Source organism: Macaca nemestrina, chromosome 12 (genome assembly GCF_043159975.1).
Source record: "Macaca nemestrina isolate mMacNem1 chromosome 12, mMacNem.hap1, whole genome shotgun sequence".
NCBI lineage: Eukaryota > Metazoa > Chordata > Mammalia > Primates > Cercopithecidae > Macaca > Macaca nemestrina.
In genome coordinates, this window is record NC_092136.1 from 34,480,552 (window position 1) to 34,507,346 (window position 26,795).

Sequence of the window (26,795 nt, forward strand, 5' to 3'; positions counted from 1 at the left end):
GTATTTACTGTTTCTATGCTTTGGGAACTTTTCAAGTCCTTTCTTTTAGCTATTTTTAAATGCACAATACATCGTTGCTAACTATAGTTACCCTACTCTGCTATCAAACATTAGAACTTATTCCTTCTAACTATATGTTTATATCCATTAAGAAAGCTCTGTTCATTCCCCACATCCCCCACAATCCCCAACCACATACTTTTTTCTAGTCTCTGGTATCATTCTGTTCTCTACCTTCATGAAATCAACATTTTTAGCTCTCACATATGAATGAGAATGTGTGATATTTGTCTTTCTGTGCCTGCCTTATTCCACTTATCATAATGACATCTAGTTCCATCTATGTTGCTGCAAATGACATGATTTCATTTTTTATGGCTAAATAATATTCCATTTTATATATACACCACATTTTCTTTATCGATTTGTCCACTGATGGAAGCTTAGGTTGATTCCCTGGCTTGCTACTGTGAATAATGCTGCAATAAAAACATTAGTGTAGGTATCCTTTTGATAAACTGATTTCTTTTCCTTTGGATAAATGCCCAGTAGTGGGATGGCTAGATTGTATGGTAGTTCTATTTTTAGCTTTTTTGAGAAATCTCCATACTGTTTTCCCTAATGGCTGTACTAATTTACATTCCCACCAACAGTGTGTAAGAGTTTCTTTTCTCCACATCCTTGCCAGCATCTGTTATTTTTTGTCTTTTTAATAATAGCCATTCTAACTGGGGTGAGATGATATCTCATTGTAGTTTTGATTTGCATTTCTCTGATGATTAGTGATGTTGAGTATTTTTTCAAATGCCTGTTGGCCATCTGTATGTCTTTTTTTTTTTTTTTAAGTCTATTCACATTCTTTGCCCACTTTTTCATGGAATTATTTATCTTTTGTACTGTTGAATTGTCTAAGTTCCTTGTATATTCTGGATATTAGCCCCTTGTCAGACAAATAGTTTACAAATATTTTCTCCCATTCAACAGATAGTCTTTTCACTTTGTTGATTGTTTACTTTGCTGTGCAGAGCTTTTTAGTTTAATGTAGTCTATTTGTCTATTTTCGACTTTGCTGCCTGTGCTTTTGGGGTTTTAGCCATAATATCTATATGTAGAACAAAGTTTTGAAGTGTTTTTTCTGTTTTCTTCTAGTTTTATAGTGTCGGGTCTTAGGTTTTCATTTTCAATTCATCTTGAGTTGATTTTTGTATATGGTGAGAGAGAGGTGTCTTAACTTCCTTCTTCTGCATATGGAGATGCAGTTTTCCCAAAACTTATTATTGAAGAGGGTGTCTTTTCCTCAATGTTTGTTCTTAGCATCTTTGTCAAAAATCTATTGGCTGTAAATATGTGGATTTATTTTTACGTTCTCTTTTCTGCTTCATTGGTCCATTTGTCTGTTTTTATAGCAATTCCATGTTAGTTTTGTCACTGTAGCCTTGGAATATATTTTGAAGTCAGGTAGTATGATGCCTCCAACTTTGTTCTTTTGCTTAGGATTGCTTTGGTTATTTGGAGTCTTTTTTTTTCCATATGAATTTTAGAATTTTTTTTTCTATTTCTGTAAAAAATGACATTGGCACTTTGATAGGGATTGTATTGAATCTGTAGATTGCTTTTGGCTGTATGGTAATTTTAATGATATTAGTTATTCTGATCCCTGAACATGGAATGTCTTTCCAATTGTTTGTGTCTCCTTCATTTTCTTTCATTGGTGTATTGTTGTTTTCCTTGTAGAAGTGTTTCACTTTGGTTAAATCTATTCCTAGGTATTTTATTGTATTACTTTGTAGCTATTATAAATGAACCTCGATTTCTTTCTTATCTACATTTGGTGCATATAAATGCTACTGATTATTGTATGTTAATTTTGTGCCCTGTGAATTTACTGATTATCTCAGAAGTTTGTTTTCATGGAATCTTCAGGTTTTTGTTTTTGTTTTTGTTTTTGTTTTTGTTTTTAGCTATAAGATTATATTATCCATGAAGAGGGACAATTTGACATCCCTCTGTTCCAATTTGGATGCCTTTTGTTTTTTTCTCTTGCCTGATTGCTCTGGCCAGGACTTTCAGTACTATGTTGAATAAGAATGGTGAGAGTGGGTATCCTTGTCTTGCTCCAGTTCTTAGAGGTAATGTTTTCAGCTTTTCCCCATTCAGTGTGTTAGCTGTGCGTTTGTCATATGTTGCCTTTATTATGTTGAGGTATGTTCTCTCAGTGCTTAGTTTGTTGATAGTTTTTATCATGAAGAAATGTTAAATTTTATCAAATGCTTTTTCTGTGTCTGTTGAGATAATCTTACAGTTTTTGTCCTTCATTCTCTTGATGTGTTTTATCAAATTTATCGATTTGTGTATGTTGAACCATCCTTGCATCCTTGAGATAAATCCCACATGATTGTGGTGTGTTATCTTTTTAATGTAGTGTTGGATTCAGTTTGCTAGTATTTTGTTGAAAATTTTTACATCTAAATTCATCAAGGATATTGGCTTGTAGTTTTCTTTTTGTTGTTGCATCCTTGTCTGATTTTGGTATTAAGGTAACACTGGCCTTATAGAATGAGCTAGAGAGAATTCCATAGTCTTTATTTTTTGGGGGGAATAGTTTAGAATAGTTTGAGGAGAGCTGGTAAATTCTTTTTTGTAAGTGTGGTAGAATTTGGCAGTGAAGCCATCAGGTCCTGGAATTTTCTTTGTGGAAGACTTTTTGTTACTGATTGAATCTCATTACTTGTTATTGGTTTGTTTAGGTCTTCTGTTTCTTCCTGATCAAATCGTGGTAGGTTGTATGTGTCCAGGAATTTACCCATTTCCTCTAGGTTTTCCAGTTTGTGAATGTGTAGTTATTCATAATAGTCTCTGATGAGCTTTTATTTCCTGTGGTATCAGTTGTAATGTCTCCATTTTCATTTCTGGATTTACTTGGGTCTTCTCTCTTTTTTTCTTGATGATTCTAGCTAACAGTTCATTGTTTTTGCTTATCTTTTTGAAAAAGCAACTTTTTGTCGATCCTTCATATTATCTTTTATGTGTTTATTTCATTTATTTCTGCTCTGATATTTATTATTTCTTTCCTTCTACTAATTTTGGGATTTTTTTCTTGATTTTGTAATTCCTTGAGGTGCTTTGTTAGATTGTTTGAAATCTTTCTTTTTTTTTTTTTGTTTGATGTAGCTGTTTATTGCCATAAATTTCCCTCTTAGCGCTGCTTTTTCTGTATCTGACAGACTTTGGTGTGTTGTGTTTTGGTTTGCATTTTTTCAAGAACTATTTTTATTTCTCCTTAATTTCTTCCTTGATCCAATAGTCATTCAGGAGTTAATTTCTATGTATTTGTAGTTTCCAAAGTTCCTCTTGTTATTATATTCTAGTTTTATGTTTTTGGTCTGAGAAGAGACTTGATATAACTTCAGGTTTTTAAAATATGTTGGGACTTGTTTTGTGTCCTAACAAATGGTCTATCCTGGAGAATATTCCATGTACTGATGAGAAAAAATGTGTATTCTGTAGCTATTGGATAAAGTGTCCTGTAAAAGTCTGTTTAGTCCATTTGGTCTAACATGCAGTTTAAATCCAATGTTTCTTTCTTAATTTTCTATCTACATGACCTGTCTGTGTTGAGAGTAGGATGTTGTTGTATCCAACTGTTACTGTATTACAGTTTATTTCTCCCTTTATGTCTAATATTTTTTGGTTTATGTATCTGAATGCTCCCATATTGGGTGCATATATGTTTAGAATTGTTATATCCTCTTACTGAATTGATCCCTTTATAATTATATAGTGACGTTCCTTGTCTCTTTTTATTATTTTAAACCAATGTCTGTTTTATCTGATATAAGTGTAGCTACTCCTGCTCACATTTGGTTTTCATTTTCAGGGAATATGTTTTTCCACTCGTTTACTTTCAGATTATATGTGTCCTTATAGATAAAGTGAGTTTCTTGTAAGTCACTGTATTAGTGTGTTCTCGCATTGCTGTAAAGAAAAGAGGTTTAATTGGCTCATGGTTCCACAGGCTGTAAAGGAAACATGGCAGCATCTGCTTGGCTTCTGGAGATGCCTCAGGAAACTTACAGTCATAGTGGAAGAGGAATAGGGAGCCAGTACTTCACATGGCCAGAGCAGGAGGAAGAGAGAGAAGGGGGAGATGCTACATACTTCTTCATTTTTTTTTCTTAGACTGAGTCTCACTCTGTCACCCAGGTTGGAGTGCAGTGGTGCCATCTTGGCCCACTCTAACTTCCACCTCCCCAGTTCAAGTGATTTTCCTGCCTCAGTTTCCTGAGTAGCTGGGATTACAAGTGCACACCACCATGCCTGGCTAAATTTTGTATTTTTAATAGAGATGGGGTTTTGCCATGTTTTCCAGGCTAGTCTCAAACTCCTGACCTCAGGTGATCCACCCACTTCAGCCTCCAAAAGTGCTGGGATTACAGGCATAAGCCACCACACCTGGCCAGTGCTACATACTTTTAAACAAGCAGATGTTGTGAGAACTCTATCAAGAGGACAGCACCAGGGGGATGATTTTAAACCATGAGAAACTACTCTGTGATTCAGTCACCTCCCATGAGGCCCCACCTCCAACAGTGGGGATTATAATTGAACATGAGATTTGAGTGGGGACACAGATCCAAACCATATCGGCCACATAGTGTATGATCATTTTCTTTTAATCCATTTGGCTGGTCTGTATCTTTTAAATGGAAAGTTTAATCTATTTACATTCAAGATTATGTTATGATGTGAGGACTTATTTTTTTCAATTTATTAATTCATTTTTTTGTTTTCTTTTTTGGTATAGCCTTTGTTTCTTTCTCGCTCTTATTTTTATCATTGTGGTTTGGTGGTTTTCTACAGTGGTAACATTTGAGTCTTCTCTCTTTCTTATTTATGTATTTGCTCTACCAGTGGGTTTTATACTTTTGTATGTTTTCATGATGGTAGATATCATCCTCTTGTTTCCAAGTGTAGGATTTTAAGCATTTTTTGTAAGGCTGGCCTAGTGATAACAAATTTTCTCAGCTTTTGCTTGTCTGAGAAAGACTTTATTTCTCCTTCATTAATGAAGGACAACTTTCCTGGATATAGTATGTGACAGTTTTATTCTTTCAGCATTTTGAATATATTATCTCATTCTCTCCTATAATGTTTCTACTAAGAAACCTGCTGTTAGTCTGCTAGAAGTTTCCTCATAAGTGACTAGATGCTTTTTTCTAGCTGTGTTTTCTCTATTATTGACTTTGCCAGTTATACTATATATGCAATGGAGAAGATTTTTTTGAATTGCATCTATTTGAGGATCTCTGAGCTTCCTGTACTTGGATGTCTAAATGGCTTACTGGACTTGGGAAGGTTTCAGTTATTATTTCATTTAATATGTTTTCTATCCTTTTTGTTTTCTATTTGCCTCCTGGGACACTGGAAATTCAAATATTTGATCAATTTATGATGTGTCATATGTAATAGACTTTGTTTTTCTTTTCAAAATTTTTGTTTGGTTATTTCAAAAGGCCTGTTTTTAAGTTCAGAAATTCTTTCTTCTGCTTGACATAATCTATTGTTGAAGCTCTCAAATGTATTTTTTATTTCATTCAATGGATTATCTAATTCCTAGGATTTGTTTGGTTCTTTTGTAATGATATCTACCTCTTTAATAAATTTCTCATTTATATCTTGACTTATTTTCCTAATTTCTTTGTATTATTTTTCTGTGTTTTCTTGTATCTCGCTGAGCTTCTTTTATATCATTACTTTGAATTCCTTCTCTGGCATTTCATAATATATTTTTCATTGGACTCTGTTACTGGAGAATTATTGTGTCCTTTTGGAGATGGGATCCTTTCTTGATTTTTCTTGTTTTTGTGTGTGTGTTTCTTTATGTTATTGATATCTGCATTCCTGGCATAATAGTCGCTTCATCCAATTTTTTGAATTTGCTTTTGTAGATGAGGACTTTTTCATGAAGATGTATTTATGACACCATAAATGGTTGGGTCAGTACTATCTGTGATTTCCTCAGTGGATTAGGGTGGAGTTGTTAGTTGTGGTAAAATTTTGCTGGGGATGGGGATACCAGGTGGGCCCTTGTGTGTGTGTGTGGGCACCAGCTGTGATGATAGTGGCAGATTGGGTGGGCCCAACCTCAGGCCTCTGGGAGGAGTGCTTAGATGCCAATGGTGGTGTGCTGTGCTGGGCAATCTCCAGGCCCCCACATGGCATGCTTAGGCACTGGATAAGGAGTTGGGATGGGCCAACTTGACCTCAGGTCCCCTATGGTGCATGCAGATACTGGCTGTGGTAGGCAGATATGGGGTAATCCCCAGCTCCCTGGTGAAAAGGTTGAGTTGGGGGAAGGATCAGTGGCTATGCTGTGGCCCTGCTACTGGGGAGGGCAGGACTGCTGTCATTGGCAAAAACCATAGTCAGGCAGCTGGGGAGTGTACACTTTAGCCCCGGATGGTGGCTGCAGGTGGAGTAGCTTGTCCTTAGGGCATTAGCAAATGTGTGACAGTTCCTTTGTTGAGGGTGGTGGAGTCACTGCCATAGCTCACACTTTGGCCCTGGTGGCAACTGCCAGCAGCAATAGCAGTCTGTCCTTGGGGTGCTTGAAAATGTACATAGTTTTGCTGGTGGGAGCAGTGGGATCACAACTAACAGCTTGCACTTCAGCCCTGGTGGCAGCAGCAAGCCACAGTGGTAGCTGTAAGTGTAAGATGTCAATGGAGCTCCATGAATTTGTAGATGTAGGGGCTGTTGGACCCCAGGGCAAGATGTAGTCTTGTGGTGACTGGGCTCTCAAAATGGTGCCATGCTGTAGCTGCTTAGGACTTGGGGAACCAGCATGAGCTCTCTCTCTGAAGCAGTGCTGTTGTGTGGCCTCCAGGCATCTCACTATGTTAGTTTCAGGACCTGCGAGGGTTGAGGGGCTTTCCCATGGCTACAACTACAGGAGTCTATTGTGGAAATGTAGATTGCTAGGGATATCTTACCTACCCTTTCCCCATAATGGGGATCCTCTCCAGACTCTCAGTCTATCCTAATTAAATAGGCTTCCTCATTTCCCTCCTTCCTTGCTTTTAGTGTTTTCTGTTACTTCTCTGTTGAATTCCAGTGTTCTGTCTTAGATGATCTATTAGAAGTGTGATAATCTGCCCACTATTTTGGTTCTTCTTTGTGAAGGAGGCAAATACCAGATACCTCTAAGTCAAGTCCCTCTTCTATGAACTTTTATGCAGTTACTAAGAATGATGATTATGAAAAACATAATGCAAATATTAACAGTTTTAAAGAATATCAGGACATAAAAATTTAAAATATAGTTTGATTATAATATTACAACTTGTTTTAAATAAAAGGAAATGAATGAAAATGACCTCCAAAAAATCTATAGTAAAAAAGTCTAGCTAAAGAGAAATATGCAAATATGAATTATAAAATTTTCTCTATTTCTACACTCTAAACTTACCTCAAAGCAAAGAAGCAATTACTGTTGGAATTTATAACTTATTTTGAAACTATGTATTAGTTTCCTTTGGCTGGTGTAACAAACTGCCGCAAACTTGGTGACTTAAAACAACATAAATTTATCTTCGTAATTCTAGATGCCAGAAATTTAAAAATCAGTATCGTTGAGCCAATATCAAGTGTCAGTGGGGCCATACTACCTCTGGAGGTTCTAGGGAACAATACATTCCTTGCCTCTCAGCTTTTGGTGGCTGCCAACATCCCTTGGTTTGAGGCCTCATCACTTTAATCTTTGCTTTTGTGATTATATTGCCTTCCCCTCTTTTGTAGTGTCAAAATTCCTTCTGCCTCTCTCTTACAAGGACACTTATGATTAGGTTTAGGGCCTAAACACAGATAATCCAGGATAATCTACCTATTTCAAAATCCTTAACTTAATCATACCCACAAAGTTTGATTTTGCCTCTAAAGTAATAATCATGTTTTATGAATTAGGGTGTGAGCATCTTTAGAGGGACCATTTTTCTACCACAGACTATAACATATCAACTCTTTGTTTTGTAAATCTTGCAGTGGCTTTGGCCAAAAAAATAATCATTATTTAAGTATAAATAAATTGATTGGCAACAGTGGAATTTCAGTACTTAATTTTGAGAAATAATTTTGAGTAGGGGAATTTTATGATGTCTTGCAAATTATATCATGCAAATGATCTCTTACTCAGAAGTAAAGGAATTTGTGTGTTTATTTATGTTCTCTCATTTTAAAGATTTAAGAATTCAATAATTTTGAGTATCAATATGTGGGGAATTGAGAAGTTAGAATTCACCAGCTAGATTTTAAATGTACAGACTCCCTCCCTATACATTTCAAGATGCCTAGTGGATGCCTGAAACCACAGAAAATATCAAACCATATATATTTTTATATATATATATAATTTGATATATATATTTGATATATATAACCACAGATAAACCATATATATACACACTTTGTTTTTTCTTATATATAAGTGACAAATTTAATTTATAAATTATACACAGTAAGACAATAGCAATAACTAATAAAAATAGAATGATTATAACAATATGTTGTAATAATGGTTATGTGAATGTGGTATCTTCTCCTCTTTCTCTCTCTCTTTCAACAGGAGTTTTTGCTTTAGTATTTTCAGACTGTGGTTGATGGCTGGTTTCTGAAACCGAAGAAAGCAAAACTGTGATAAAGGGGACTACTGAAGTCCAGGTTAACTTATTCATTCATTGAATAAATAGCAGAATGTGTCCTACGGGCCAGATGCTGTTCTGAGTCCTGGAAAACCAAATTCCCATGTCCTCTTTGTTGACTCTTCAAACCCCTCAGGAACAATCAGTGGTGCTATGGTCAGTTCTCTGGGTTTCTACAAAACCCATGATTACCCTGATCACCTGTGTCACTGGTACCTGTTCCATTGGCCCATCCTGCTCACCAAACTGGGACTCCTCAAGGATAGAAACTGTCTCACTTCCTGGGATCCCTGGCACCCAGCAACATAAATGTAGGTGCTGAAAATGTGTTGGATGGTGTTTCCCAAGGCAGACTTTAGACAAAGCATCCTTGTTATTTGATTGCATTTGTGGACTTCCTACTAATATTCATTCTTTTCCCATACCTCAGAGCTCTCATACATCATCATGCTTTTCTCTACCTAACTGCTCTTGTGCTTTTCATGTGGGGTCTCTGGGGTGTTCTTTGTTTTTCAGTTTTTTATTCTTATTTCTCATGTGTTTCCTAAGATCTTCGATTGACACAGAACTATAATGTGACTCACAATAGACTATCTATAGACTTTAAGAGCTGTTTGGGGAAATATTTCTGAATTGAAGATACTTTTGAAAAGCTATCACTCACTTCCTTATAACTTCTAATCTCTTTGGACCTGTTCTGAGTAGAGGTGGTTGAAGACTGTCGACAATTTCCTGGGTAAACACACAGAACCACCTTAGACTAGGCAAGTGGGTCCCCTGACCAGATCCCAGGCCCCAGGAGCCTTTACCTTGAAGTGTCTGCCTTGAAATTTTCTAAGATGTCTCTGGTGAATAGAATGCTTTAAGTCCAGCCTGGGATGGTGTGGGTCCCTTCCCCATTTTTTCCCTTCAAGGCCCTCTCTGATCCTTTACTCATTGTGTGGGCTTGGACAGATAAGCTGAGAAGCTATAGATTCAGAGGGTAACCTGATGAGTGTATCATTCTTGCTGGCCAGCACAGTAGTTCTTTTGTGGTATGGTATTGTGTCCAGAATTGGTGGCTTCTTGGTCTCCCTGACTTCAAGAATGAAGCCGTGGACCCTTGCGGTGAGTGTTACGGTTCTTAAAGATGGTGTCTCTGGAGTTTTTTCCTTCAGATATTAAGAAGTGTCCAGAGTTTCTTCCTTCTGGTTGGCTTGTAGTCTCACTGGCTTCAGGAGTGAAGCTGCAGACCTTCGCGGTGAGTGTTATAGCTCATAAAAGCTGTGCAGACCCACAGAGTGAGCGGCAGCAAGATTTATTACAAAGAGCCAAAGACTAAAGCTTCCACAGCATGGAAGGAGACCCAACCCGGTTGCTGCTGCTGACTCCCGCAGCAGCCTACTTCTATTCCCTTATCTGACCCCACCCACATCCTGATGATTAGTCCATTTTACAGAGAGCTGATTGGTCCATCTTACAGAGAACTGATTGTTCTGTTTTGACAGGGTGCTGATTGGTGCGTTTACAAACCTTGAGGTAGACACAGAGTGCTGATTAGCGCATTTACAATCCTTTAGCTAGACGTAAAAGTTCTCCAAGTCCCCACAGGACTCAGGTGCCCAGCTGGCTTGGCTAGTGGATGCCATGCCCGCCAGTGCTGTGGGTGGAGCTGCCCCTCAGTCCCGTGCTGCTCGCCCACACTCCTCAGCCCCTGGGTGGTCGATGGGACCAGGCGCCAGGGAGCAGGGGGTGGCGCCTGTCGGGGAGGCTCCAGCAGCTCGAGAGCCCACGAGGGCGGGGCAGGTGGGGCGGGGCTCCGCTCGGCATGGCTTGGGCATGGCGGGCTGCAGGTCCGGAACCCTGCCTCACGGGGAGACGGCTGAGGCCCCGCGAGAATTCGAGCGTGGCATGTGTGGGCCGGTAGTGCTGGGGGACCTGGCGCACCTTCCACAGCTGCTGGCACGGATGCTAAGCCCCTCACTGCCCGGGGCTGTGGGCGCCAGTTGGCCACTCCCAGTGCAGGGCCTGGCAAGCCCGCACCCACCAGGAACTCGCCGCTGTCCCGTGAGTGCCGCTCACAGCCTGGGTTCCCGCCCGTGCCTCTCCCTCCACACCTCCCTGCAAGCAGAGGGAGTCAGCTCCAGCCCAGAGAGGGCTTCCCACAGTGCAGTGGCGGGCTGAAGGGCGCCTCAAGCACCGCCAGAGTGGACGCCCAGACCGAGGAGGCGCAGAGAGCGAGGGCTGCTAGCATGTTGTCACCTCTCAGTATGGAGACTGGGCCTCAAGAATGGTACTGACATGAAGATTTTTGGGTGACTCTCACTCATGTCAGATACAGAACAGGTTCAAGGCTCTGGACTTTGGATAATTCACTGCTATTCTTAAGTTATGTGTGTACATATATGTGTTGGCTTTCACCTGTGTGTGTTGTGACCATGGCACCACCTCTTGTCTATGGCAATCTTGCGTGGAGAATGGCAGCAGGTTTGCTTTATCCTTTGCAGTCCTCCACTGGTGTCCAAAGGACTCACCCTGTCTGCAGGCTCCAAGCCACATGTCTGTTTGGCAGTCCTCTGGACGTTACCATGCCTATCTTTTCTGAGGGCTTTAGAGATTACTGCTCTGAAGCCTCAACAAGCCATTTGGATCTATATCCTCTCGTGCCTCTGATCGATGTGCCATGCTCTCCTGTTGATCTTAAGCCATGCAGAAGAAAGGATGAACGTTTTTTGTGGAAATGAGGCTCATCATTTCAGTCTGCCCACTGGCCCCTCTTCCATCCTCCCCACTTGTGGTAAGGGTGAGGATGTGGTTAACATTGGAAGAAACCACATTCTTGAACGCAATGATTGTAGCAGAAAAAGTTCAAAAAATATATATATATATAATTGGACTTATGTTGGTCTATGATTAGGCTATAAAATTCCAAAAAATAAATTTAACATGATTAGAAAACAAATCATCATTCACATTTTCCTGCATACTCTGGGGAACACTCGTAATTGGTTATCATCAGTGAACCCCAGCAATGACTTTTGAGGGAGTCTGGTATTCATGGATGGTGTGACAGATGCTGCAGTGTCATGAGTAATTGTGTTAACAGCATTGCATCATGGTATTAAGGAACTGCAGAGGCAAAGAGATCTATGCCCTGTCGATGCAAATAAATTCCAAAGAACCATGACAGTGGAACTTCTTGAGGGGAGGGATATGAAATTAGGAACTGTACATTCGATGATAAAGAATACAAAGAGGTGGTTCCTGAACCTGAGATAATGTCTAGAACTTACGAAGAATCTTCACATGCACCACTTGGGCAATAAACAAATGTGTAAGCATCTCTTCTCTGTCCATTATGCTAAATCTTTATCAATAAATCACTGTACCTCACACAGACCCGTAAGTTTTGGAATGAATTCTAAAATTGTATTGTTTACATAGACAAGTACCCTACAAAACTATTTTTCCAGGGCCACTGCACACCCTCGGGGTGGCCCTGGAGATTAAAAAAAAAAAAAAATTAGTGCCAATATTTCTGAAGAGCTAACATTCCCTGCCTATAGGAGTGTTTCTTGAAGAACTTAGAGAAGTGGATGAAAATCAGAAGAAGGAAAAACAGGACAAGAATTTACGGAAACAACAATGAGAATTAGGAAAGACATGACTTAATGGTGGCAGAAACACATCAAAATTTCCCAGAAGTACATAGCAGAAAAAGCAGTAAAACGTTCAGAGGAAGTGCACAGCAAAATGTAAAAGACTGGGGCAATGGAAACAAAAAAAACAAAACAAAACAATAAAAACAAACAAAAAAACCCAAACAAGAGTATACTAGAAAATGTGTTAAGCTTGGCTGCTGTGGCAAAGAGACTCCAAAAAATGTAAGCTTACCCTGAAGTTCATTTCTGTTTGCATGACAGTTTGTAGGTAGGTAGTATACCTACAGAGCTGGTAGGTGGCTCTGCCATTCTTATCATGTGGCTCCCACCTATGGCTCTAAAGCAGTTAGTCCAGCTCTTACCATCTCTCAGTCAGTGGGATGGAGAAGAGGGACCAGTGGAGTACATGTCCAGTTGCTTTAAGGGTAAGGTCTGTGAGTGGTGCCTATCATATCCACTCACAACTATCTGGCCAGAACTTTGATACATGGCCACACCAAAATGCAAAGAAATCTTGTAATAGCCAGGTAGTCATGTACCCAGCTAAAAGTCTATCACTACTGAAGGAAGAGAAAATTGATTTGGGGGATTAACTGTTTCTTTCTAATATGGACAAATAGAGGCAATCAGCACTTTAAGCAAAATTAGTTGACATAACTGAGGCTAGGAAATGACCAGTTGCGGATACGAATCGCTCTCTCTTCTAGCTCAAACTCTGCCTTTACTGTGTGGGAGTTATATAATATCTTATACAATATATAATATCTATACAATTCTTCCTTGGTTTCTTGAAATGGCACCTCTCTTCTTCCCCTTCACCTCAAACTGTTCTCCTTGTATACAAAATTCATGTATCCTTCAAGTATTATCTTCCCTATGGTTTCTTTCTATAAAAAGCTAATATTATCTTATTTCCTTTTAGACTACGTGTTATAACTCTTGTTGAAGGTGCTATTTCTTTTTTTATTAGATTATGTCTTGTTTTTTAAAAAATTGCCAGCCCTCTGAGCTTCTTTCTAAATGATAAAACTTTCTTAAGAGAAGAAGTCACCTCAAAACTTCTTTTGTATTCCCTGTAATGTCTAGCTTGGTGCTAGGGAGAGAGAGCAAGTGCTCAATAGACAGCATTCATTTATCTTGTTTTCATTTAAATAAATATGGAAACTTTAGGGAGTTTATCCACCAAATATCTGAGGTATCAAAGCTCACCTACCTATCAAGCCCAGATAGGTGATAAATGCAACAGATTCAAGAACTCAGGGATCACGTGTGGTTCCAACATAAGCAGGTATTGTTGAAGAAGGGATGGTTTTTTTGTTTACAAATCTTGCACTTGGTAGAGACTACTGAGTTGCAAAGAGAGCTTTGCTTTTACACCAAGTATGAAACTCCGACTATGGGAGATAATGATAGGTTTTTAGTGCTGAATATAAATTACTCCTATGTATCCAGAATCTAAATAACCAGGAAGCTCAACCAACTAGAAAAACAAAACAAAATAGCAGGTAAAAGACTTATGTTAAAAGCTAACTTCCAAGAGATGTCAGGATTGGCTTTCTATCCATTTGTATATCCATTTATTTTTCTAGACTAAATATATATGTACTACTGGCAATTATTATTAATGTACCATATGTTTCTACCATATTTAATAATCTTTTAAAAATAACTTTAGATTGTGTTAAGGTGGTTAAAGAAATTCAGTTGAGAGGGATATAATATAAAATTATGGAAATTATGATGAAATAAATATTCTTTTCAGTGTCATTGTTGAAATGATTTCTTATTCTTAGAAACTCCAAGCTATGCAAGATGGATTATGATCATAGCACAGCATTCTGCTTCTTAGCCCTTAATTGCCATTAAAGTCCAGTTCTTGTTTTAAATAATTTGCTAGTTATCAAAATAACGTAAAGAGATAGGGCAAAGGGGCATGAATATACAATAAGGCAAATGAACAAATTTCAACTGTATTTATTAGTTTGTACAAAATATTCCAGAAATAAATAGAATAATGTTTAATTTACAAAAATTACTTGATCTTTGTAAATTTTGGCTTGCAAACTAATAATGCTGCAGTCTTTAGTGTCTTATTTCTTTTAGGATGAAGTTATTTAAAGTTTAAATCTTAAAATAATTCTTTACATAAAATATTAATTTACCTTTAATATTCATTGTAAGTTGCAAAATAAAAATGGGCTAAAATATTTCATACAATGATACTGGTACTAGAGAGTAATATTTGATGTAATCAAGTTTCAGCTGTGCATCTAGCCTTTTAACCCTTATGCAGTGTTTAAGACCAGCTTGCGCATGTAGTTCCAAATTTGGAGTGACTTGTTCCCTGTCTAGAGTACAAGAACCTTAGAAAACTTCAAAACAGTTCAAATCCATGGAATTTTGATGGGCTATTTTCAAATTCCATCAAAGTAGGTCATTATTACTATTATTTTTTACAATCTATGTATTTATTTTTCTTATCCTTTCCTTTTTTTTCAGAGATGGAGTACTTAAAGTCAGTCTTATAAACTGAATCCTATCAAAATTAATGCACAAAATATATTATTATAGCTGTATGAATAATATCCTGTTCACTGTTTCTACAGAAACATACCATTTTAAATTCATTATAAATACATTCTAAGTGCTATTATCTTGTTGCTTAGGTAATCCTAAAAACTGAAAAGTGGTCAGCTAAATAAATAAATAGCAACTTGTATAAAGCAAAACATTTAAAGCATTTCTTTAACAGTCGTGGGACGTGAATCTGATCATTTTAACCCTCATGTTTGTTAGACATTGCTTATTTGAGCTGGAATTTGCTGGAATATCTATTATTTATCTATTATTTACTGTACCAGACCCAAATGACATATTGTCTAATTTTATTACTATGTTCATTACATTATTGGAAAAATACAATTTTGTCCTGATAGAATATGAAAAAGACTGTTTCTTTTCAACTAGGGCATATTTAGATTTGTTTTTGTTTTACTATTGATTTCCAAGAGTGCTAAATAATATCTTTTTGTTACAATGTGTACAGACTTGCACAAATTTTCATAATTGTAGTTCCATTAAAGGCACTGGACTCCAAAAAATTATCTAAAGTATTTTTGTTTTCTATTACTTTAAAAGATTAATTGAATAAAACATTGTGGTGGATCTGTGGCTCCATTAATCATACTGAAATTGATATGTTTAATTCTGGATTTAGTTTTTGAGAGAGGAGATAACTGTCAATCAAATATTGACCAGAGACCCTATTTTTTTTTTTTTTAATTCAGATAAATCTGGGAGGAAACTGCAACTTTGTTCATACCCCTATCCGTGAAAGTAGATACTCATAAAGTACCATAAATTGAATTTTGCCTTTAATGGGAAGGCAAAGCTAATAAAGACACTGTGTTAAATAAATAAAATTGCCTTTGAAGCTTATTTGGCTACCTTGTGGGCTCTGAATATACATGAGTGTTTTCGAGTAGGTCCTTCCAAAACCGGAGATGTTTTGTTTTATATAATGTTTCTATTAGAAATACCAATTGTTCAAGAACACCCCTATCCACACTGAAGAAAAAAATGGAAATATTAAATAGAAGCAAATTCTCCAAGGCCCTAGGAAAAGGCTGCCTGCAAGCATTGCATGAATCACTGTCTCCACCTAGTGCTAGCTTTTAAGAATTAGAATTCCTGAGAACTTATTGATGCTGTAAAGTTCTAATTTGTGTTGTGCACATGTGCTGTCATTATAGCTGGGCCAGCTAGTGCCATTACAGTTAAGGGTCTGTCAGCTCTTCATTTATAAAGCAGAATATTAAGAGGTCTATTGCTTTTACATAAAAGGTCATGCTGTGTCAGAACTCTGCAGTCGAATGGCCTTTGCTCTATGTCAATGTTTATTAACAGTGTAAGTTGAACCTGACTGGCTCATTTTAAAGACACCCTGATGGGCTGAAGTTATATAGGCACTGCAAACAGATAATGAAAAACTGTAGAAGTAAACTAAGGTGTGATTTTATATCCATACAAATATGTTTATATGTTATTATAAACATATAGTTGTTCTATTATATATTTATACTTGAAGATTAAATTCCTTCCCCAACCCCAACTTCTTGGCTAAGAGATAATTTAGATTGAACTTAGACTCTTTTATGGCAAGATACCCTACCTGAGAGTATGATCAGATAGAGATTTAAGTTGCTCCTCACCCATGTCTTTTGGTGCTTCAATTCAAGTTTCCTAGTAAACAGTAGCCTGAAGAAGTTTATATGCTAAGGTTTTTTTAGGAAGTGCAATCCCAGGTCAGCAAAAGAAAAAGAAAAATGAAAGCAGGGAAGGGAAGGAGGGAAATAAAGTACCAGGTGGAGTGTGATGGATTTGGCCATGGCTTCAAAATAAACTCACTTGGGCAACCTTTCATCTGGGTTTGTAGGACCCATATATCTTGGGAAGGAAGGGAAAGGATTTATTTATTGATTCCTCTTGTCCCTAGGTTCTAATTAGTCAAAGTTTTCCCCAAGAAGCATTGAGTCCCCCTCACTTCTGGGTTAAATTACTGATCCTCCGAGGGCCTTTTAGGTAGTCACTGGGGAAGCCAGAGCCCACGCCCTGTGCAGTAATATTTTATCTGAGACCTGAAGTAGTAGAATGACTGGTCAGCTCCAAGAAATGGAGCACTCCAGTAGTTCAGTGGGTATGAAGGAACATTTCATACCCATGAGCACTCCATGGTTCAGTGGGTATGAAGAAAGCTGTGCCAAAGCCTGGCCCTCTCTCTGGGAGTGAATAAAAGAATCGGTGCTGGTAGAAGATGAAGTGACTACAGTGGTGGCTAGGATCTTCACTGAACGTGTGAACAGGGAGGAGAATGAGGCTGAGCAAATTTGAAGAGGCACATAAACCGGGCCCAGTACAGTCCATCTCTTAGGCCATTCAGATCCACTTGCACCTCTAACAATATCCCTATCTTATAGGAGAATAACATGCCCTCAATTCTGCCTCAAGGGGTTGGGGTTTTAGTTAAGTACTTCAATGTGGTCATCCATTGCAGTCTCCTAAAATGACTCAAAAAGGGTTTGCAAATCAAGCCTCAACTTTCACTGCTGCAGTTGGTCCTAAGACTCTGATTGGTAGACATCAACTTCCTCCTCTTCCATCAATTTTAGATTTCTCTTATTCTTGGCTAGTGCTTTGACTAGTGTGAGTTACTTTACCCAGGACTTTATCCTTGAGAAGTCTCAGCCCTTAATGTATTTGCCCATACTAGACTATGACTGATGCAGTTGCCCGTTTCCTCTATTCACTGGGCATAGAAGCACTACCAAATGTCCCCAAGGTCCCCTGGGTTTCAGACCTTTGCCTCCACTGTGTAGTGGCAAATTTCAGTCCTCATGGCAATCAAGATCAATTCTCCAATCACTCCCCAGGTCGGTGGAAGACTTATTGCATCCACTGGCAGAAGTGTTACCACAGTGGAAATCAGTACCCAACAAAGCCTAAGGTTTTAGAAATAGAAATACAGATTCTGAAGTAGATTTTTGAAAGTGACGGCAAGAAGAGCCAGTCCTCCCTCTACCATTGGTTTCTAAACCCATATATTCTAGCCGTTAAGGACACACCACCCTATATTGCTGGGATCATTGCATATACTGATCCTTTAGGATAACACTCCAGCCTTACCAGTGTTTCCACAAGCTGGAGACTTAGTTCAGACTTCAGGGCCATTCTTTCATTATCTGATGCCAACTGCTTCTGGGAGATAATGTACAATGTAAGACAGGTGAATCCTGTGGTTCACTATTGCACCTCCTTTGCCATAAAATGGGTCTCTTAATCTGAGACAAGGTTGTGGTGACATCAGGTCAATAGATAAACATTCTGATGGGGAAACTTTGGGTATCCTGTCTACTTGGTTGTTGAAAACCTCTTCTGTGATAGATGCTGTCAGTAGGCATTTACATGAGAAATAAAGATTCACAAGTTTTATACCCTCCCCATAGATCCATCCACATACTTTTTCCTCAAAATTCCATTTCCCTGATCTTCCAGTTTTGTTTTCTTGAGGCTTCTGATCAGCAGGTGAAATCATTAATAATGTATCAACGTATATCCACAGCTCTGGTTACCTATACTTTCTACAAAGTCGATGATCAAGTATTCCACTCACAGCTCAACCTAATGGGACAGTTTCTCACCACTGTCCTTCAGGGACACATCCAAGTGGGACTATAAATGTAATAGCAGTGCACTCTGAGCAGCACTAACACATCACACTGACCTGTTTGTGAACCAGGCTTGAATTCTTCTGCTATTAGTCAAATAGTCATAGAGAAACTCTCTTCAGGCCATAGGTGTAAGTTAAGGGAGAGGAATCAGTGCAAAAACCTGGATTTGCTTGAGCCTGATCCTAAATATATCACTTCCATTGTACAATAAAGGATGTAGTTGCATCTGTCTTACCACATGTCATGAAGGATATTACCACATGATGGGTGGCTCAGTTTTCATAGTCACTTTACCATGCATGTCCCAGTTCTTAGTCTCAAAAATAGTGTTTCAATATACCAGGGATTGTTTTTCAAAAACGCAGTTGTTTTCTGTTGCAAAGAGGATGATCTTGCTCAACAGTCTTAGGACCAACACTGCACCTCTCTTATTGGGCTTACCAGAGACTTAATACAGAATCCTTTATCACCTCAGATAGCTTTAGTACGATTGGGTCTGCTAGGTCAGAAGGAGGAAATAACCTTTGTCAGATGTTTCTATTAGTTCAGGTATGTTTTAAGAAAAACCTTTGGCTTCGGTAATGTGAAAACCCTGATGAGGCAGTTTCATTGGAGTTTCAGAGACGAAAATCTAATTGGAATTTGTTTAGGAGAGAAAGAGAAGAGAATAAAAAAGGAGATGAGTCTTTTAAGGACTTTGTTGCAAAGGGATACACAGAAATAAGGCAATAACTAGTGGTGGATGTGAGTGTAGAGAAGGTTCTTTTTCTTCGTGTCAGATTGTCAGACATTATGCAGAAGGAATGATGCAGAAGGGAAGGAAAATTAACAGCACAAAGCAAGAACAAAGTCCTAGATGAGGGAGGATAAGGATTCGAGGCACAATCACAAGTATTGGCCTTCAGTCAGAGCACAGACAGCTCCACTATAGTGGAGGGCAGGAGGGCAGGCAGAGTGTATGGGTACAGAGGCAGGGAGCTGGGTAGATTTGCTGGTGGAGGGATGAGGAAAGTCTTCTGACCACTTCTATTTTCTCAGTGAGATAAGAAAGGCTCCAGCAGACATTGAGAAATGGGCAGTGGGAAGTGAGAGGTTTGATGAGAAACAAGTCATGTGCCCCTGAGGGGTTGGAGTCAATGGGATGGAGGAATGCAGTGAGATGGCCCAGTGGTGCTAGTGGCCACTTGAAGTTTGTGGTTATAAATTTAAAAGAGTAGTTGTCAACACTACCCGATCTCATGCTCCCTCTTTATAAAAAATATATTTTAATGACTTCTTTATTATCCTAAAATAAAATTTATAGTTAAGATAACCTACCCACTAATGTAATTTTAAAGAAATGGTTGAGCAGTAATAATTATAGAAATAAAAGAAAAGTAACTTTAAAGTAAAAGTAATATATATTATAATATAAATTCTCAGCACAGCTATTCTGGACAACATTACGTTTGCAGATACTTGGTCCTATGCATAGAATGAACTGGATATGTGAACTATAAATACCAAAGGATACAACTATGTTGTACTGGTGACTCAAATACCACAAATGATAATGCTATCAATGATGTGATTTTTCCAAAATAGTGAACGACATAAAAAAAAAAAATCAGAGCTTCCCTCCTTGAGATATTGGAGGGAGCTGAATTTCTATAAAATTCAGTGTGTATGAAAAAATACTATGGGCTGGGCATGGTGGCTTATGCCTATAATCCTTGCACTTTGGGAGGCCAAGGTGGGAGAATTACTTGAGGCCAAGACTTTGAGGCCAGCATGGGCAACATAGCTAGACCCCATCTCAATAAAAAAAAATGGTGTCATTTTATAAAATATAGTTTGGTTTTAGACTCCAATTTTCCCCAACATGAATGTTCAGAGGGAAATTTGAAAGTCTGTGAGACGCGGGACAGACTTTCCCATATTTTGAAGGATATTTGGTATTCTTGGTCTCCTGCCAGTTAGATGACAGTAGTGTCATCTGATCATTGTGACAACCAAAAAAGTCGTCAAATTCTTAAACACTCCCTAATATATCTGTACTGCTCCCCCAACCACATTGTGATCTGACCATTTGTAGCGATTTCATTCATGGTTGTTTATGTTTTTCTCCAACCACTGATCAACTCTTCAAGTATAGGCTGCGTAGGAAGAGAACTGGACTTAACCAGAGTTGGTTTATATATATTTTTAAGTGAATACAGAGAAGGAGAAGGGGCAATGGGTTGAGGGCAAGCACAAGACAGTGGCTATGACGCTGGACCATGAACCTTAACTGAGTACAAAGGGAAGAGCTTACCTGGCAGGGAGGTTATGGAATATGAAGAAGTGATCAATGCAGTGGCTTGGATCATCTGGAAGAGTTGAGGAATTATTGGAGTAGAGATACTTAAATACATGAACTAGCGGAAAAGGAGGTGGTGGTGAAAGGGTGGTGGTGTTGAAAATAGGATTTTGAAAGTGGTGTAGTTATTTGTATTGACCAGTTTGAGGTTGTGTTCATGGGAAGGGTAGGCTGATATTTGAAAAGGGGTTAAAGTCATGGGAGGCCCTGAGAGGCCAGGGTGGATTGTCTACTTAGATAATGAAAAGATGTTGGCTAATTACAGGAGCAGAGGTAGAGAGAACAAAAGTAAGCCAGAATAGTAAACTCTTCAATAAATGAGAAGAGAGGATACAGAACTGATACAAATGCAACCAGGAAGCGAAGTAGGTGTTATGGTCTATTGATATGTGCTTCAAAGCAACTGGGGATCTTTGGAAGTGGATGGAGTAACAATAAACTAGATATGGCTATGAGAAACAAGAAAGCAAGCTTTTATATCTCCAGGCCCAGCAGATGTTGACATGTGAATGAGAAAACTACAAGAAAGGTTTTCAAAAGAAGCAGGTTCTTGGAGGTAGACCACGTATTCCAAAAGATAAAATAAAATTGGTATGACTTAAATATATGTGTTCCTCTCACTTTCACCTGCAGTTGTAGGAGCTTACCGCCTTCTGAAGTTGTTAGCTAATATTCCAATAACTCAAATATGTTGTCTGAATTAATGAACTTTCCATTTCTCTTTAAACTTCAGTTTGGATTGCTGGGTATATGTTGTCTTGTATGTAGCCTCTACGTAGAGCCTTGTCTCTACGAAACAAGATATATAAAAAGCATTGCTCAGATAATGAATGTGTGATTTCACAGAACAAAGAAGAGAAATACAAGGCCAAGTACTATGGATGGATCTGATGGGGCTGAGGGATCTCAGAAAATTTGCAGGCTCAGATGACCATCATGTGCACTGGAAAATTATGGGTGATGCACTGCTCCTGCATTCTCATTCATTAATCAGTGATGTATTGTATTAGTAAATGTCCACAATTTCATTTCTAGGACCAGTATTTCTTAGCTATTATAATTATGCTCTTGCCACGATGTTACATTTTATTGGCTAACACTGATTTAGGAATTTTGCATCTTTAATTATAAATACAGTTGCTGTATCACATCTTAAATTACCACTAACTAACTTTATTATGAAGCTTATCTCCCCCCCATGAGATGAATTAACTAGTTTTCTGTATCTTATGGTTTAAAGTATTTTATATCACATGAAAAGATCTGTGCCACATTCTGCAAAGTTATATGAGCAGGAGCTCATTTTTAGTATTTTCTATTTCAAATTTGTGAGGTTTTCTTCCAGAAATTCATTTATTCATTAGAATTATTGTATTTATTAATATATACATGCATAATATACTCTTGCTTTTCATTTTGTTAATGTTAAGTATTTAGTTCAATTTTCCTGTCTGGTTTGTCTTACATTCTCATTCACCTAGATTTATTTGCAAGAGATTTGCTATTATATTTTTTATTTCACAGACATATTTTGGGGGTTGTTTCTACTTTTTGCCTACTATTAATAGTGTGCTGTGAGCTTTCATGCACAAGTATTATTTGAATACGTACTTTCAATTCTTTTGAGTTTATACATGGGATTGCTGGGTCATGTTGCATTCTAATATTTGACTTTCTGAGGAACTGCCAAACTGAAAAACACTTCTTTGGACCATTCTGCTGAGGATCTACTTTCCAAGTTATTGATTTCTATTTGAACCTTTATAATAATTTCCATTCACCTATTTTCCTTAGGACAATTTTATATTTAAAAAATAATAATTTGAGTTTAATGCTTTATTAATTTCCCTTCTCTACTTAGCTTTTAATAAATTAGCACTTAATATTATAAATTTATCTTTGAATATAATTCTACATGTATCCTGTAAGATTTCAAGTACATTATTTCATTGCTTACTAAATATCTATTGATCATATTTTTTTTTCCCTCTATCTGGTACCATAGAGTGTTAGGGGAGAGAATGTATGTTTACTTATAATTAATATATAATTAATATATTACTTATGATAAATATTATACATATATAATGTAATTAATATAATTACTATATAATATATGTGGTCACAATTGTGAAATTGCATTTATATCTGATTTTATTTTCCCATTTGTCACAATATATGACTTATTCCATTTTTATTTTAAAATTATATTAAAGTTTATTTTGTGTGTATGTGGCAAATATTACAAATATTCCATGAATTGTTGAGAAAGATATTCTCCATTAGCATATTACAATGTATATAAATACTTACATTTATTAGTTATAGCAGTCAGATATTTTATGTTCTTATTTTTTACTTTAAAAAAATCTGGTACTTTGTAATCTGTTGGTTTTTTAATAATGTATCCGACAATAACTGTATGTCAGTTAACTTCTCTTTTACTATCTAAAGTTTTGCTTGATTTTTATGTTAATATTGTTATTTATGTCATTGTTATTATAAAAGGACTGTTATTCTACTTTACCTTTTGCCTCAAATACAGTTGTCTAGCAATAACATTGCCAATTTTACCTTAATGCTTTCCTGATTTTAAAATTTATTATTTTTTAGTAAGTTACTCTCAATTGTGTTTCTTTACACAGCAACATTTCAGATTTGGGTTTTTAATTCAAACTGAGTTTTTGCCTAGTATATAGTAAGTACTCAATGAATAAAATGAATATTTTAAAGTGATATTTAACCTTGCTAAATTTCTTTTTGTATTTTTATCTTTTGTTTTAGGTGGGCCATAAAACATGAAGGAACCAGTAAGCCAGGGCAGTGGAAACATTCCAGAGTTGAAAATCCTCTGTGGAACAAGCTTACCTACATGTGGCCTGTCCTTCCCAGTGGCCAACTTAATGAGGTTGTGTTGCTTAGCTTAAGAGATGGTCATTGAGACTTACTTTAAGGCCCAGTTGTGTGGTCAAGTTCCTGACAACTTCCATATAGCTTTTGAATTGCAGCTGTTAGGTGCAAAGTATCAAACTTGCTAATTCTGTTGTTCTATCAATTAATTAGAAAGATGTGTTTAAGTCTCCCATTATGGAGATGAACTTATCAATTTTTTCTTGTAATCTGTCAAATATTGCTTCATATATTTTGAGATTTAATTCTTAGGCACACATGTGTTCAAAATATTATATCTCCCTGGTGAATTGAAACTTCTATTATTTTGTAGAAACTGTCACTAGCTCTAGTAAAAGTCTCATTTATCCAGTACTAATAGAAACATTCCAACTTTCTTTTGGTTATTATTTTCCTAGTATATCTTCCTTCCACCCTTTCCTTTCTGTGTTTATATGTTCTGTTTTAGAGGGGCTCCCAGTAATCAGCAAATAGTTCATTTAAAAATTTTATCTGGCAATTTTTGTCTGTAAAGTATTTGGTCTTTTCTATGTGTTGCAATTACAAGTGTGCATTGTATTTGGATTATTATGTGCTTTCTATTTGTCCTGGCTTTTCTGTTTTTTCTCCTCACCCCATTCTTGTGTTCTTTTAGACCAATTTTTTTTCTCATTACATTTTCCCTGTCAACTAGTTTGGAAATTATACCCTCTATTTTCATTCTGTTTATTTCTGAACATTTTAGCTTGCATACCTAAATGATCAAAGTCTAAAGTTAACAAATATTTTAATTTGTTACTTTCTTCTCTCAAATAATCCAATCATATGATTTGTGACTTATATGCTATTATTATAATATAGTGTAATTTTATATTTTAATAATTTTCCATTAGATCATTTTTAGAGTTATCCCCAATTTTTCATCTTTCTGGTTATAATTTCTTCTTACCTTCCAGTCCTTCCACCTGGGCTACTTTATTTTAGCTGAATACAACCTTCTTTTAGTTACTGTCAGCAAGCTCTTCTCATTTTTACTTATCTGAAAATGTCTTTATTTTGCCCTCATTCATATAAGGTATTTTCACATAGCAAAGCAAATACATCATCACGGACTTCTTTCCATTGTCGTTATGGAGAGGTCAGCTATCACTCTAAATGTATTCCCGTGTAGGTATCTATCTTTTTTCTCTGGTTGGTTTTAATATCTTCTCTCCTTTCTGGTATTCCACAGTTTCAGCACAATGTATCTGGGAGCAGATTTCTTTTTATTTATCATCCTTCAGATTCTAAGATTCTCTGGGGTTCTTGAATCTGTGGATTGGCATCTCGCAGAATTTCTGGAAAATTATTACCTATCAACTCTTCAAATATTTTCTCTCTTATATTCTCCCACTCCCTTATTTTTTCTTTAAAAATTTATTTATAATTATTATGGATACATCATAGTTATACATAATTTATGAGATACATGTGATATTTTGATACAGGCATATCACATAGTGTGTAGTGATAAAATCAGCGTAATTAGAGTATCCATCACCTCAAGCATTTATCATTTCTTTGCTTTAGGAACATTCCATTTCTACTATTTTGGTTATTTAAAAATATACAATAAATTGTTGTTTAGTCATTCTATCATGCTACGGACTACTAGATCTTATGCATTCTATCTAAACTGTAGGTTTGTACCTATTAAATAACCTCCCTTTATTTGCTCCTCCCCACTACCCTTCCCAGCCTCTGGCAACCATCATTCTAGTCTCTATCTCCATGAGTTAAATTTTATTTATTTTTTTGCTCCTATGTGTGAGTGAAAACGTGCAATATTTGTCTTTTTGTGCTTGGCTTATTTTACTTAACAAAATGTCCTCCAGCGCCATCTGTGTTGTTACAAATGACAGGACTGCATTCTTTTTTATGGCTGAAATACTTCATTGTGTATACATACAACATTTTCTTTATCCATTCATCTGTTGATGAATACTTAGGTTGATTCTATATTTTGCCTATTATGAATAGTGCTGAATAGTGCTGCAATAAACAAGGGAATGCAGACATTTCCTTGATGTATTGATTTCCTTTCTTTTGCATGTATATACAGTAGTGGTATTACTGGAACATATGGTAGTTCTATTTTTAGTTTTTAGAGGAACCTCCACACTGTTTCCATAATGGCTGTACTAATTTACATTCCCACCAACAGTGTAGGGTTGGTGGGAGAAAAGGTTTCTCTTTCTTCTTATTCTCACCAGCATTCATTATTGTCTTTCTTTTGGATAAAATTCATTTTAACTGGGGTGAGATGATGCTTCATTGCAGTTTTGATTTTCATTTCTCTGATGATTAGTGATATTGAGCATTTTTACATATACTTGTTCGCCATTTGTATGTCTTCTTTTAAGAAATGTCTATTCAGCTCTTTTGCCCGTTTTTTTTTGGGGGGGGGTATTTTTTACATTATACTTTAAGTTCTAGGGTACATGTGCACAACGTCCAGGTTTGTTAAATGCATATACACATGCCATGGTGGTTTGCTACACCCATCAACCCATCATCTACATTAGGTATTTCTCCTAACGCTATCCCTCCCCTAGCCACCCACCTCCCGACAGGCCCCAGTGTGTGATGTTCCCCTCCCTGTGTCCATCTGTTCCCATTGTTCAACTCCCACTTATAAGTGAGAACATATGGTGTTTGGTTTTCTGTTCTACGGTTTGTGTGATGAGAATGATGGTTTCCAGCTTCATCCATGTCCCTGCAAAGGACAAGAACTCATCCTTTTTTATAGCTGCATAGTATTCCATGGTGTATATGTGCCTCATTTTCTTTATTCAGTCTATCATTGATGGGCATTTGGGTTGGTTTCAAGTCTTTGCTATTGTGAACCGTGCCGCAGTAAACATACATGTGCATGTGTCTTTATAGTAGAATGATTTATAATTCTTTGGGTATATACCCAGTAATGGGATTGCTGGGTCAGATGGTATTTCTGGTTCTAGATCCT

The 26,795-nt window shown here is 37.1% G+C and overlaps 1 protein-coding gene across 13 annotated transcripts in view; it reads left to right on the plus strand.

The window, feature by feature from the left end:
* The window catches only part of LOC105471497 (doublecortin domain containing 1), a 503,306-nt gene that overhangs the window by 386,543 nt on the left and 89,968 nt on the right, over positions 1-26,795 (plus strand). For all 13 annotated transcript variants that reach the window (XR_011610715.1, XM_011723979.3, XM_071074912.1 and 10 more), the window contains one exon: positions 23,687-23,810. Coding sequence is in view for 12 of the 13 variants with exons in the window: in XM_011723979.3 (XP_011722281.2) it covers positions 23,687-23,810 (124 nt within the window). In the remaining variant the exon portion in view is untranslated. The remainder of the gene's footprint in view (positions 1-23,686; positions 23,811-26,795) is intronic.